The sequence below is a fragment of the Lynx rufus genome, unplaced genomic scaffold, assembly GCF_022079265.1.
Source record: "Lynx rufus isolate CCGP_SWC_20201006 ecotype Redwood Valley unplaced genomic scaffold, mLynRuf1.p SCAF_7, whole genome shotgun sequence".
In the NCBI taxonomy this organism is placed as follows: Eukaryota; Metazoa; Chordata; class Mammalia; order Carnivora; family Felidae; genus Lynx; species Lynx rufus.
In genome coordinates, this window is record NW_025814889.1 from 55,177,629 (window position 1) to 55,193,421 (window position 15,793).

Below are 15,793 nucleotides of genomic sequence, written 5' to 3' on the forward strand. Positions count from 1 at the left end.
CAGTAAAATGTGCATTTCGTGTATCTTAAAGGATAGACACTCTATTATAAACAATTTAAGATGACATGTGGGCATTTCATAAGGAGATATCATCTTTACAAAAGTGAACTGATACCCATAACAGTTTTTAGAACTACAAGAGTGATAGCTGGAGGAGTTAGATCAATAGCTTTTCTGTGCCATATTTCAGGAGGAGATAATCCTTTATCTATTTCCCCCCAAAAGTTTTCATGTTTTTACAGCTGCTGGCAAATTATTCTTGGTGGAACTTAAAATGATAGAATAGGGCCTTATGTCAAAAGATGCAGAGACTTCATGTTGCTCTTGTTGTAAAGTAAGATCCTATTTATATAGAATTTTATTCTTTTTCCTTCTAGATGTCTATTTATTTGAGAGAGAGAGAGAGACAGAGAGAGAACGAGTGGGGGAGGGGCAGAGAGAGAGGGAGACAGAGGATCCAAAGTGGGCTTTGTAGTGACAGCAGAGAGCCGGATGTGTGGCTTGAACTCACGAACCACAAGATCATGACCTGAGCCAAAGTCATAGACTTAACTGACTGTGCCACCCAGGTATCCCCTATATAGAATTTTAAAATCTATATTGAAATTCTGGGATCAGAATACAAAGATTAGAAAAATTCTTCCTCTACATAATTCAACCTATGATCTCCCTAACCTTGACTGCTGCCGCCTCTCAGTTGGGCAATGATGACATTGAGATCAGAAAGCAAAATGTATTAATTATTTGTAAAAACATTTTCTGAACCTTTTCTTTTAAAATTCTAAATGGAATTATATTTAAATAAAAAGGAAAATCTCTGATTGCCAATGTGAGAAGGAAAAGTTAGTGTTACATTCTTTCCATTGTCATATATGTAAAGTACTTGTTTCCTTTTTAATAGGCATTTCTGTACAAATACAAATTGAGTGCTCTTGATACCAATGACAACCATGCTCATAAGGGACAAAAATGGAAAACAGATAGCGGATCCAAGAATCCACCACTAGAGAGAAAAGAACAAAAGGAGGATGAAGAGGTAAAAGGGCCTGAATGGAAGGATGTCACTGGTCATAATACCTACCACTGAATTGGCATTTTATCTTAAAAGTACCTCTTTTTTGAATGACAAGGGTATGAAGAAAACTTTTCACTGTACACCTTCTTATATTATTTATTTCTTTAACTATGTGAATGTGTTCCCTATTAAAAATTAAATACATCCATTAATTTTTAAAAAACCCACTTTGAAATAAGTTTTAGAGAATACTTTTGCTGGACCATTGTTTTTCATATTAAATTTACTTGCAGTCAATTTCTCCTTTACATGGATAGTTGGGACTGGTAGAGATAACTCAATAACATGTAATCTTTATAAAACATTCTTTTTCTTTGTAATATAATGTATTATTATAATTTAACCTTAGTGGAGTTACATATCAGCTTTGAATATTATATCTATATGCATAAAATATTAATAAAATTTAAAACATTCCCCAATCTATACAAGCCATATACCTGGAGTATAACCCCATGGTTCATAGTATGAAGGAAAAACTCCTAGATGACAACCTCGAACAAACTCTTCATAATCCATGGGTAATAAGGGGCTGGTGGAGGATAGGAACTCTGGGTGCAAAATCACCTAAAAAAGGGGAAATTCTAATGAGAAAAAAAGAATAGAAGAAATTAAAGCAAAAAATCTACCGTTTGGTATTCTGATACTGTAGAATCCTTGTGTTCTAGATTCAGGGAGAAAGAGAGAGAGAGAGAGGAGTAAAAAGAAAAAGAAAAAAGTGTGGGTGCTTTTCTCTCTCTCCATTCTGTGTATCTAGTCTGTGGACCTACTTTCCCTCAGGTTCCAAGGCCTAGATTGGAGGAAAAATGTGCCCGTTTTTGTTCTCATGCTGAACTACATCCTTCAACCCAGATTTCGTTGACAATAAGGGTATTGTTTTAAGACTTTATTTCCAAGTAATCTCTACACCCAACATGGGGCTCAAACTTACAACCCTGAGATCAAGAATCACATGCTCTACCGACTGAGCGAACCAGGCATCCCAACAATAAAGATTTTATTTTGTTTTCTAGTGGCTGACTGTTGTCTTATTTCTCAATTGCTCCTACCTCAGGCAGGAAAGAGGAGAGCTATGTAATAGGCCATTCTCCATTGCCCCAGGCATGAGTTAGCCCAGAGTAACAGAGCTAAGAGACAGAGATACTAGGAATCTAATCTAAATTAGATCAGACTAGAAGCCTTCACCCAAATCACAATCCTCTCTCACCTCGAGGTAATCACCTCCTAATCCATCTCCCTGTTTCTATTCTGGCAAGGTGTCTACTCAGTACAACGACTAGAGGGAACCTTTAAAAATGCCAACCCCTCCTCTGCTCAAAATCCTTCAGTGGCTTCCCATTTCACTCAGAGTAAAGTCCAAAGTGTTTACCATGGTCTTTTAAAGCAGTGGTGTCCAGGTAAATGTTTAAGAATGAAAAATCAAAATATAAGTATATATTTGTACATAAATTTACTACACATTTTACTGATATAAAAGATGTATAGCATACAATTTCCAAATAATAAAAAAAAAATGTACACACAAAAACCTACTCACAGTGTTTGTATCAGCTTTATTCATAATTGATAAAACATGGGAGCCGTTAAAATATCCTTTAATAGGTGAGTGAATGAATAAACTGCAGTACATCCAGACAATGGAATATTTTTCAGCACTAAAATGAAATGAGCTAGCAAGCGATGAAGAAAAATGTACGTGGAAAAAAAAATGTATATTACTAAGTGAAAAAAAGCCAATCTGAAAAGGTTAAATATTGTATGATTCCAACTATATGACATTCTGGAAAAGGCAAAACTATGGAGACAATAAAAAGATCAGTGCTCAAATGGGGGCAGGGTTGAATAGGCAGAGCACAGAAGATTTTTAGGACAGTGAAACTATTCTGTATGATTTTGTAATGATGGATACATGTTATACATTTATCAAAACTCACAGAAGGTACAAACAATGTAAACTATGGATCTTGGTAGGTAATAATGTGTCAATATAGGTTCACCAATTGTAACAGATATACCATTGTGGTTGGAGATATTGATAGTGGGGAAGGCTACATATGTTCCCAGGGAAGGAGTACATGGGAGGTTTCTGTACTTTCTGCTCAACTTTGCTGTGAACCTAAAACTTATCTAAAGAATAAAGTCTATTAAATATATATGTAATGTACCCCTTATTATAAATTCTAGATGATTAAATACTCCCAAATGCTTTTGTTGACTTTGGCCAAAATCTTGTATTCAGAACTAGTACATGGTTTCAATGCCTGAACGTAGTAGTTCTGATGTGAGATAAATGTCAGAACTTCATAGGTTCATCGGTGACATGAGTGACTTCTTCCCTGAGTTGGACATTAGCCTTTGAATACTGGAAAAATATCTCCTCATGTTTTTGTGCCACTCACAATTTTGTGTAACAACCATAGACACAACCCCCCTTTTTTTTTTTAATTTTTAAGTTTATTTATTTATGACAAAGAGAGAGAGAGAGAGAGAGAGAGAGAGAGAGACAGCATGAGTGGGGGAGGGGCAGAGAGAGAGGGAGAAACAAAATGGGAAGCAGGCTCCAGGCTCTGAGCTGTCAGCACAGAGCCCGATGTGGGGCTTGAACCCATGAACCGTGAGACCATGACCTGAGCTGGAGTCAGCTGCTTAACCAACTGAGCCATGCAGGCGCTCCTAAACACAACCCTTTTAAGCTTAATCTGCATTGTTAATACTTTATCCCTTTCTTAAGTCTAGACAATCGAGACACAATTAATCAAGCCATGATGGGTAGTGTTCACTGTCTTCACTCTCTAGAGACTCCCACCATGGCCAGTTCCAAGTTATCAATGTGATGTCACTGAACCAGAAATAGGAAGGGCAGTAGCACGTCCTTATAGAATATTTCCACCGTGTGGGCACAATAGCCATAAATAACTTCAAGTGCATAGGTAATCATAGAATGTAATAAACAATAAGTATGTGATGTTTTTTGAGCATTACCTTTCATTTTAATATAATTGATTTATATTTTAAGTTGATATAATTTAAGTTTTTGATTAATATTTTTTAAGTAAAATTTTTTTTAATTTTATTTTTAGATGTTTATTTATTTTTGACAGAGAGAGAGAGAGAGAGAGAGAGAGAGACTGAGCATGAGTGGGGGAGGGGCAGAGAGAGAGGGAGACACGGAATCTGAAGCAGGCTCCAGGCTCAGAGCTGTCAGCACAGAGCCCGACGCGGGGCCTGAACTCATGGACAGTGAGATCATGACCTGAGCCAAAGTCAGACGCTCAACCGACTGAGCCACCCAGGCCCCAGTTGATATAATTTAATTTTTTAAAATATCTGTTTTTAAAACTGGCTCACAAAATTTCTGAAAATTTAGCAATTGGCTCTCATGGGCTGGTATGAGCCACTACTGGGACTATGCTACCTGTAATGTTATGCAAAGGCAGGGACAGGGGGGACAATGGCTATCATTAGAAAGTTATGAATAGAAAAGCTACTTAACTGGTCATTTGGATGAAAGAACTCTGCTATTTCTCCTATTTATTAACATTTTTCTTGAATCATTATTAGGTAATTTGTTAGTTTCTCCCCATAGTTAAGTAGTTATTAAAAATAAATAGAATCTGAGGGCACCTGGGTGGCTCAGCTGGTTGAGTGTCCGACTCTTGACTTCAACTCAGGTCATGATCTCACAGTTCATGAGTTTGAGTCGCACATCTGGCTCCAAGCTGACAGTGCAGAACCTGCTTGGGATTCTCTCTCTCTCTGCCCCTCCCCAACTTGTGCTCTTTCTCTCTCTCTTAAAATAAGTAAATACACTTTAAAAAAAAGAAGAAAAGTTTAGAAAATAAAATCTGATTTTAAAGTATTGGGATTATAATTATATATATAAAATTCATATACTATATATTATAGTATTTATATTGTGTATATATACATCATATATATCATATGCAAACATATATAAACACATAATATAATATATAACATATATATGCTTATATATATGCTTATAATATATATATGCTTATAATGTGTATATATTATAATATACATATAAATATATAGTGTTTATATTGCATATATACATAATATACATACCTATATACATAATATAATATAATTAAGAATAAGTGTATATTTTTCCAAAGATAAATTTTTCTATATTTTTCCAAAGAGATTACTTTCAAGAAAAACCCTAATTTAGATATATAAGAACAATAACAGTTATATAATATGTTCTATATTATAAATAATGTTCTCATATATCACTTCACTTAATCCTAGCAGAATCATGATATTCTCATTACCCTAACTTTATTTTATTTTATTTTAAAGTTTATTTATTTATTTTGAGAGAAAGGGGCGGGTGGGGGGAGAGAGAATGAGTGGGAGAGGGGCAGAAGGAGAGAATCCCAAGCAGGCTCTGCACTGTCAGAGTGGAGCCCAGTGTGGTGCTCAAACTCATGAACCGTGAGATCATGACCTGAGCTGAAATCAATAGTCGGACACTTAACCGACTGAGCCACCCAGGCACCCGATATTACCCTAATTTTAGAAATAAATTATAAACATTAGAAATAAATTATATACATTAGTTATATTGCAGGAGATCCATAAACAGGAAATAGGTTAAACTTAAAAAATAAAATGGTAAAACATCCAAAATTGACACAAATAGCAAAGTAAAAATAGGTAAAATGTTTTCCTCCATAAAGCAAGACCCGAGTTCCTATCATGTGCAAAATACTGCAGTAGGAAAAGCAACAAAAACACAGATACTGACTGTGTCCAGGCAGTCATCAAATGGGCAGCCCACTGTACTCCTGGCAAATATCAGCAAACAGGGATTCAAAACTCATTGTGTCTACTTTGGCATTTGGAAGCCTAGGAAAATTTGTACTCTCCAAAGACCATTTTGGAACATGAAAACATCATGGCTCATTCGTTTTGTTTCCAGCCAAACAGAATGACAGCACAACTAAAATAAGAGAACAGCTGCTGTGGGCCCTAAACAGCCAATTACAAGGGCCCAGGGCAGAGGAAAGGATGTTTGAGGTCAGCCCAAGGTCATAGGGAGGATTAAATGAGATCCTGTGTACAAAAGCCCCTAGCAGAGAACCTGGCTCACAGCAGGCCTTGGATCAGTAGGGAAAAAACAAATAAAAACCAAAACGTTGCCTGACCATATTTATCCTGTGAGGGAATCAAGATCCCAGGAAGTTAATTTACTTTCACTGAGTGGTGGCACAGGGTCAAGACCTGGAATCTGCACTGTGGGGTTTCCCCACTACACACACTGCCGAGACAGAATTGATGATAAATTCAAATTCAAAATAATCTGCAACACTTCCTGAATCAAATGGCCACAGTCATATGGAGAGCTCATCATTCCACTCTGAGGGTTAAGAATCACTCGATAGAGTTCTATAAATATTCGGGTGGTCAAATATGCACTTACATTAGTTAAGCTTTTAAGGTTAGTGTTAAGCTTTTAAAGGATACCATTCATAAAATAAAATTCCTAATTCTGAATTGACCCAAATCCATCTCAGTGCTTTGAGTGTATATTGTTATGAAGGAGTTATTCTTTTATTTCTTGTGTCAGTGTTTGCTTTATGATAATAATCAATGAATGTCTCAAAAGATTCATGAGTGTAACTGTATAAACATAATTTGTATGAGACAAACTTCCTTCCCCATTCACTCTACATAAGCCATGTGCTTTTATATCTCTGGGCCTCTTCATCTACTTCCTCTGCCTGTTATCTTCATGATCAACTGATACCGACATGATAAACTCCCGCTGGCTCCTCAATCAAGATCTAGCTCACAGGTCATCCATTTTATAAAACGTTATCAAGTCCTCCAGGCAAAGATAAGTCCTCCATTCTCTACTCTCATCAAACTGTTTACACCTCTTTTCTAAGAGTCATTGAGTACCAGGATTTGCTAGTATGGGGCTAAGTACAGATAAAAGCTAACATTTATACTGCATTATTATGCACCAGGTACTGCATTAAAGGCAACATCCATCATTTATTTAATCCTCACAACAGTTCTGTGAGTGTGGGTTTATTTGACTACCATTTCACAGATGAGAAGACTGAAGTCCATTATGTCATTTTACAAACTGATTAAGTGGCAGAGATTAAAGCCAGACAAGGGATCTTGATTGACAGCCCCAACTGCCTCCCCTGTGGAGAAACTACAGCAGTTGCTCTTAGCCTATAGAATTGGCAGAGGTGGGGACAAGGGCCAACTCATTTCTGCTCAACAATGACTTTTTAAATGGGTGACATTTGTTTGGAAAAATCCCTACTGTGAATAGGAATCCCTATTAAAATTGTCGCAAGGCACCCATCTGCCTACCAACCTGAAACTGGTAGGTGAACAAAACACGTCAAAGTAAAACATAAAGGAAAGGTTTAGATACAGGGAAAAGACATATGTAGTAACACTTATCATATTTTAAGTCAACAGTAAACCACAATCACACACGCGTGTGTGTGCACACACACCTCACATGGGCATCTTTTGTATTAAGAAAGGAAGCACTGTAAAATAATTCTGAATCTGTGTTAGCTATAGATTGTACTGTTGAAAACTATTTTTGTGTGTGGGCACAGGAGTGCATGTGCCTCTGTGTGTGTGAGTGCGCACGTGTGTGTTTCCTTCCCCTAACTGACCAGCCATGTTAATGGTCTGTTTTTCCCCCTCATGAGTCACTACATAGTGCTGCCATGTGTGCATATTTTTCATTTATTTGTGAATTTTTATTAATTCTAGTTTTTGTTAATGACATTTGACTTTCTGTAAAAAAAAAAAAAAAAGGTTGAGCAATTTTTAGAACTGGGCTGCAGTCTGTGGGTCTTTACTCCTCATCCTTCCTCCCCGCTCTCTCCACCTGTCTGACTACCCTTCCCTGCCTGCCTTTGCCTTCAACCTCTTTATCCTTCACAGGCATTTTCACCAACAAGTGTTTCCACATCTAATTCTGTCTTGGTGTCTGCCTCTCAGAGAATGAAAACTGAGAAAATTCATATGAGACATAATCGCTGCCTCAAAGAACTCCCAGTCTCACTGGAGGAATGGACATAAATATTTTAAAAATACAAATAGTTCAGTGTGATGATTCCTAATTTGCAGTAGATAGAAATCATCTTGAGGATGCACATAAGGAGGCAATTGTTCTATTTGGAGTAGATGAATGCATGTTAAGAACAAATAAAGGAAGAGATGACTTCTAGGTTGGATCCAAAAGGAATTGTTAGAGCGGCTGAAGTTAGGGCACTTGAGAAAGAGAGAATAACAAAAACAAAGACACAGAGTTGGGAAAGCATTTGACATACTTAAGAAATATGTACTTGTCCATTCCTGAGAAATTGCTTCACTTCTACTATACTTAAAAAAACAACAACACAGGTCAGCAAAGCATACTTTGTTCAGAGCTCTTAATTTCAAGAGACCTTCCAGGCTCAGTCTTCCCAAGAGCAAAGGAAGCATGAACCACAGCCATGGTTCCATGCTCCCTGTGCCATCTGTATTTACTATACATATCACGTGCCAGGCACCCAACAAGTCCTCAGGGGAAGAACCACAGATTTAAATATAAGTGTGACATACAAAGTTCTGTAAAGCTGAAAAGAAATTCATAAGTTTTCCTTCTGCCACTATTTCCTTTTTAAGGTGGGGGGGGGGACTTGAGAAGGACCAGTCTAATTACATGAAAACGAGGTCAAATTAGTGCTGATACACTCTGAAGTAAGGTATGTTTCTGCAGATCCAATCGTGCTGAAAAACGTAAAGGATGGTGCATCCTTGGGCGATACATCCCTGCATTTTCAGGGAAAAATTTGTAGCCTACCTATTATGTGATGTGTGCTACAGGTAAAAATTTTGGAAATGCAGAAACACAAATGAAAAAATAAGTCACCCATAATTCTATAGCACATATTTTGCATGAGTGTGTGTGTGTGTGTGTGTGTGTGTGTGTGTGTGTGCAGAATGTGTTTAAATTGGATGGGTAACACCGCATGGGATATTTTATAAACAGCTTCTATCATTTAATTCTGCACTATGAGCTGTTACTATCTACTATCATGAAAATTCCTCCTGACTTAATTTCTGAGATACTTTTCCTCTTCTAACTCTTGCTCCTTTCTTCCACGGACTTTTCCTCTAATCTCTTAAATCTTGAAGTTTTCTTGGGTCAACACTTTTCTCTGCTCACTCAAGCTGGTCTTCCAGCACAGCAGGTTTGGCATTCCCTGGTATCCTCTACTGCCCCTGCACTGATAGCTCCCTTCTAAACCCAGACTCTGTTTTCTAAGTATACACGAAACATCTCTACTTGAATAGCTCACATGTAACTCAGACTCAATCTATCAAAAACAGAACTCAATTCATGATGTGACCTGACCCTCAAGCAAGCTTCTGATAATGCCTTTCCTTAGATTTTAGAAAGTATTGATTAAATAATGAAGCTATCATCCTTGCCTTCACCCTCTTTTTCCTTCCCAATGACCATGGGTCACTAAGTGTGATCTTTTCTGTAGGCAACCACCATTGTTCCATCCTCTCCAGCACTTCCGGCATGGCCTTTGTAAAGGGCCCTTATCATCTCTCAGCTGTACTTGGTGGGGCATCCTTAACTTGTCTGCCTCTGCCACACCCACTCATGCTTGTACCAAGGAGTGAATGCAAGATGAGGAATGAATATACGAATGGACTATTTTTTTTTCCAAGAAATTTTGCAGAGAAGTGTGGAAAAGACAGAAACATTTAAAAACATCAAGAGGAGACAGGTTAAGGCAAAGCTTGTTTGCTTATTAACGTGAGAATATTTAAGGAATGACAGCAAGGGAAGGAGCTAGTAAATCTGGAGCATAAGGGAGGACTAACAGGGGAATGAGGTCCCAGAACACCCTCAGAACCTAAAGGAAAAGAAATAATAATAGGTCAAGATTTATATTTGAGGGGTACTGAAGGAATTTAGATCTCATTGAATTCTCTGTTCACCTGATAAGGTGAAAGAAAGAAGAAAAAGTGAGACCTTTGAAAAGATTGGTAAAAGCTTATGACAACTTCATCTGGAATACTGGTGAATGGGTTGAGTAGGGATCAGCAACTATCATTTACATGTTCACCATTGTGCCCTGCACCAAGCACTGTACCTGGAACATATTTGGCCCTCGGTAAATGTCCTATAGACTAAGCTCCACAGTGGCAGAAACCAGGTCTTATTCATGCAATGAACACTGTGCTTAATCATTGTAGAAACTCAATGGTCAAAAAGAATGACTTGGTCTATAGAAAATTCTATAAAAATATCATTAGCCACACTCTCTGAAACCGGAAGCTTCTTGTATTATCCCTTTAAAGTTGAACTTTATCAGGAAGAAACAAAGAAAAGTCATGCTCATCTCAGAGATTCACTAATTAAAGTAATTCTTAGATTATATTTGTATCATTAAAAATGAGGCAATTTCCTCATTCTTACTGCCAGTCTTGTACAACGTTAAGAATGATACTAAAATAGTCATTATATTTTAATCACCCAAGACAGGAAATATAATTATTTTTTTAGAAATATTATCTGAGGGGTGCCTGGGTGGCTCAGTTGGTTAAGCATCCAGCTTCGGCTCGGGTCATGGTCTCCCTGTTCCTTAGTTCGAGCCCTTTGCCAGGCTCTGGGCTGACAGCTCAGAGCCTGGAGCCTGTTTCAGATTCTGTCTCCCTCTCTCTCTGCCCCTCACCTGCTCATGCTCTCTCCCTCTTTCTCAAAAATAAATGAAATGAAATGAAAAAAATTTTTTTAAAAGAAATATCATCTGAAATAGTTCTGATAGGTGTCAAAACAAACACGGGAGGCTTCTAATAAACTCTCAAAAATATATTCTATGTCATTTTGAAATGCCCTATGTAAACAATTAGTTGTACCTTGACTCTGTCTGTGCGGTTGTTGAAAAGTCCGATCCGTCTAATGGTACTGAGGATGGGATCAGTGGAGTCATCAATCATGTTGTGAGTGGTCACTGGAGGCAAAGACTGTCGCTGAAGTCATAGAGGAAAGAAAATGTCAGTTGTGGAAAGAATGAGTGTGACTAATTTCAACAATAGGTCATTGGCAACACATCATCAGCCTTCAGTCTTATGAAATGACAGTAATGATGATGACTAAGTTTTGTGTGTGTTTCAGAGGAGGATAATGGGTTGAAGAACTTCCTTCAGATATTATGATACCTTTGTTTTTCACCTGCAGCCACTACGTGAAAGGCCTAGACTTCTTGACTACTTTCAGGATTTATTTAGAATGAAGGTGTCCTGAAATCTTGACTCAAGATGGATGCCTTTCCTGGATCCTTCTAGCAGGGCTGACCTCTGATGGTTCCTGATGCCTCACTACTGTGACAAGATGTGACACCTAGCTTCCATTTTTTGCAATAAGTTCACTCAACTGAGAAACAGTCACCGTTTCTCTATCATGACTCAAAATACTCTGCTTTTCGAAAATTTTAGGGATGATTTTATCATCATTGCAATATATACAGTTTTTCAAATGGATATATTCATTCCAAACAAGTTTTTTAAGTGGATACAAGATACATTCCATGAAAATGTTCAAAAGAGCCCTAAAAAGCACCCATTAAACAAGCAAAGTTGTTATTTAGGTGAATGCATAAAAAATGACTTTTCTAGCTCTTACGCTTAAACATTTCCCAAACTAGCCCATTCCAATAAATTCAAATATTGATCTAAATTGATTTTAACAATCTCGGGAAGTGATGGGCCTCTTGTCCTTGTTACCTGAGTTGAAAAGATGGCTCTTTTCATAACTGTTACATCATCTCGATCCAAAATATTGTTCATGTCAGGAATTTCTCCTCTGTGAGGAAAACCATGTTAATAACAAAAATAAAAATAACTGGCACTAATTCAATGTTTCCTATGTGTCGGACTCTGTTCCAAGCACTTCAAAAGTAAATATAAAACATGGTTTTATATAAATATAAATATAAAAACATATGGTTTCCTCATGAAGCTTATAGACAAATTCCTAAAGGATGAAGAAAAATAAAAGAACAATTTTGATAGCATAAAAGAAAATGAAAAATTTTTAAACATTAATGTTGACCATGAGGAGGACATTTTCATTATATTTTGCCTAGTCTTGAGTACCATGTTCCAAAGTGGCCATAACTGTCCATCTATGAGTTAATATTTTTACTGGTAAAAGGAAATGATGCATGCCTGCCACCATCGATCAGAAGATAACACAGCTTTCTCTTCATATTATAATAAAATCCATATATTTTATATATATTATTATTTTATAATACATTTTAATTTGATTTGATTATTTAGATTTTATTTTATAAATTTATATATTTCATTTATTTCATTATGTATTTAATGTTTATCATTCATAAAGTAAATATAGATTAATTAACATTACTTAATGTTAATAAATATTTTAATATGTGAGTAAATATAAGTATTTAATATATAAAGTCAATGTATTTTTTGACTCAAACATCTTGTGAAATCTCCCTCCATTTCACATTGACATATTAATCCTTAATGAGAGTTCCATTGAATTAGAACCTATTTACCTATGTAAATATGTTCTCATTTGTACATCTTGTTTATAACTATTTGCCAGATGAAAGAGAAAACAAAACCTGTTCACATGACATAATACATATTCAAAGTCTACTAATTCCTTTATATTGAACAAAGGAAACACATTATAGTGTAAATTGTTAAATTTGAACAGTGGAGCCCTAAAATGTTTGAAGTGGTCAGGATTCCCAGCACCTACCTTAATAATGCATCATAGAGTTTCTTTCCAAATTTTTCCTTCACAGAATGTGCAATGTCCCTGTATAAATTGAAAGATTTAGAATTTAAACAGTGTCACAATTTGTAATCTTTTTTTGCTATGGTCATGCTGATGTTTTTGTCACTGTATTTTTTGAAATTACAGGTCCTTTGGTACAAGCTCTTCTATTGTTTTTCCTGGTTGCCAGTCTAGTTGAATTAAAACCTCCAGAGCTGAGGCAGCAGAACTGCGCTGAGCGGCCCACAGAGCTTCACATTTTTTTGCTTGATGACATTCAGGCGAGGGTGGAGGGCAGGGAGGGGGTGTGGCTGGAAGTACAGATGTAACAAGATGGGGAAATTCTGTGATAATTGTTGAATCTGGGCTATGGGCATGTAGGGTGTCATTATACTAATCTCTTCACATTCATTTTTAAATTTTCACAAGAATTTTTTTTTTTTTAAGTTCAACCCATCTTTAAAGATTTCTAGGGCCACCTGGGTGGCTCGGTTGAGTGTCCAACCTCAGCTCAGGTCATGATATAACAGTTCATGGGTTCAAGCCCTGCATTGGGCTCTGTGCTGACAGCTCAGGGCCTGGAGCCTGCTTCGGATTCTGTGTCTCCCTCTCTGTCTGCCCCTCTTTTGCTCATGCTCTGTTTCTGTCTGTGTCTCAAAAATAAATAAATGTTAAAAAAAAAAGTCTAAAAAAATAGTAAAGATTTCTACAGAGGTTTTATCCTTCCACAGTGGTTCATTCCAAAGCTTTTACAGTAACATAGTCCAATAGGCATTCCATAATCTGACATAATAGCCTAATGAGAAGTGAGTAGCATTTGTGCTATAATAATATTAAGGGGGAAAAAAAACACAACAGTCCAAAAAGATGTATCAGAAATTATGCATGTTAAAAAAATCTCTACACTTATTGCTTGAGAACATTTATAGGACATGAGATTACCATAGTTGTTTCCGCACTGCCTGGCCTTTCAGGGTTTCCACATTGAAATTGTTTGTCTTGGCAGGCATAATGAAAAACACCACCACTGTGACGTCACTTTTATGCATCTAATGAGGGATTAGGAAACACAACCAGTCAACTACCACAGATAAAAGAAAACATCAACAGATGGACCTTAAACTTAAAAAAAAAATAGTGTTTTACATTATCTTTAGATAAAAGGAATACTTATTTATGATTGACAGAGAAATTATACCCACTTTCCTGAAGCTGACTCCGAAATATTATTTTATTTGGGCTTTCAGTCAAGATTTACTAACAATTTGAATATTCACGCATAAAATATTTTCATTAACCAGCTAAAATATAGAGCAACTGCTATTGTTAATTACAGTGCTTTTCTGGGGGTTAAAAAAAGTCATAGGAGGGGCACCTGGGTGGCTCAGTTGGTTAAGCGTCCGACTTCAGCTCAGGTCATGATCTCATGCTTGTGCCCTGCACCAGGCTCTGTGCTGACAGCTCAGAGCCTGGAGCCTGTTTCGAATTCTGTGATTCTGTGTCTCCATCTTTCTCTACCCCTCTCCAGCTTGTGCTCTGTCTGTCTCTCTCTCAAAAATAAATAAACATTAAAAAAAAAAATCTACAGAAGTCATAGAATAGGAAACTCACTCCAGGAATAGCCACTGTATTAGAGAAGAATAAATGTACTATCTGAAAGAATGCTTTCTGTCAATTTCTCCAAGTATTATAATTATCTTTGATGTCTAAAATAGCAATTGGCTTTTTCTTCACACTTAAAAATAAAGTGACTATTAGGAGCACCTGGGGGCCTAGTCGGTTAAGTGTCCCACTCTTGATTTTGGCTGGGGTCATGATCTTGGAGTTCATGACTTCAAACCCCGCATTGGGCTCTACATTGACAGTGCAGAGCCTGCTTGGGATTCCTTCTCTCTGCCCCTCCCCTGCTTGCACTCTCTCTTTCTCTCTCTCAAAATAAATAAATAAACATTAAACATACACACACACACACACACACACACACACACACACACATTTATGCAGTCACTCTGGAAAATAGTGTGGAGTTTCCTCAAAAAATTAAAAATAGAATTACCCTACGACACAGCAATAGCACTTCTAGGAATTTATCAAAAGGATACAGGAGTGCTGATTTGTAGGGGTACATGTACCCCAATGTTTATAGCAGTGCTATCAATAGCCAAATAATGGAAAGATCCCAAATTCATCAACTGATGAATGTATAAGGAAGATGTGGCATATATATATATATACACACACACACACACAATAGAATACTACTCAGCAGTGAAAAGGAATGAAATCTTGCCATTTGCAACAATGCTGATGGAATTGGAGAGTATTATGCTAAGTGAAATAAGTCAGTCAGAAAAAGATGGATATCATATGTTTTAGTCATATGTGGAATTTGAGAAACTTAACAGAAGACCATAGGGGAAGGGAAGGAAAAATAAGTTACAAACAGAGAGGGAGGCAAACCATAAGAGACTCTTAAATACAGACAATAAGGGGCGCCTGGGTGGCGCAGTCGGTTAAGCGTCCGACTTCAGCCAGGTCACGATCTCACGGTCCGTGAGTTCGAGCCCCGTGTCGGGCTCTGGGCTGATGGCTCAGAGCCTGGAGCCTGTTTCCGATTCTGTGTCTCCCTCTCTCTGCCCCTCCCCCGTTCATGCTCTGTCTCTCTCTGTCCCAAAAATAAATAAACGTTGAAAAAAAAAATTTTAAAAATACAGACAATAAACTGAGGGTTGATGGGGGTGGGGGATTGGGGGGGGGCAGGGAAAACAGGTGATAGGTATTAAGAAGGGCCCTTGTTGGGATGAGAACTGGGTGTTGTATGTAAGTGATGAATCAAGGGAATCTATTCCTGAAGCCAAGACTACAATGTATACACTGTATGTTAG

At 37.2% G+C, this 15,793-nt stretch overlaps 1 protein-coding gene across 1 annotated transcript in view; it reads right to left on the reverse strand.

The window, feature by feature from the left end:
* Positions 1 to 15,793, reverse strand: part of GYS2 (glycogen synthase 2) — a 51,046-nt gene that overhangs the window by 7,397 nt on the left and 27,856 nt on the right. The window contains exons 8-12 of the mRNA XM_047067334.1: positions 13,851 to 13,957; positions 12,891 to 12,950; positions 11,876 to 11,954; positions 11,009 to 11,122; positions 1,516 to 1,642 (exon numbers count right to left, since the gene is read on the reverse strand). Of these exons, the coding sequence (XP_046923290.1) occupies positions 1,516 to 1,642; positions 11,009 to 11,122; positions 11,876 to 11,954; positions 12,891 to 12,950; positions 13,851 to 13,957 (487 nt within the window). The remainder of the gene's footprint in view (positions 1 to 1,515; positions 1,643 to 11,008; positions 11,123 to 11,875; positions 11,955 to 12,890; positions 12,951 to 13,850; positions 13,958 to 15,793) is intronic.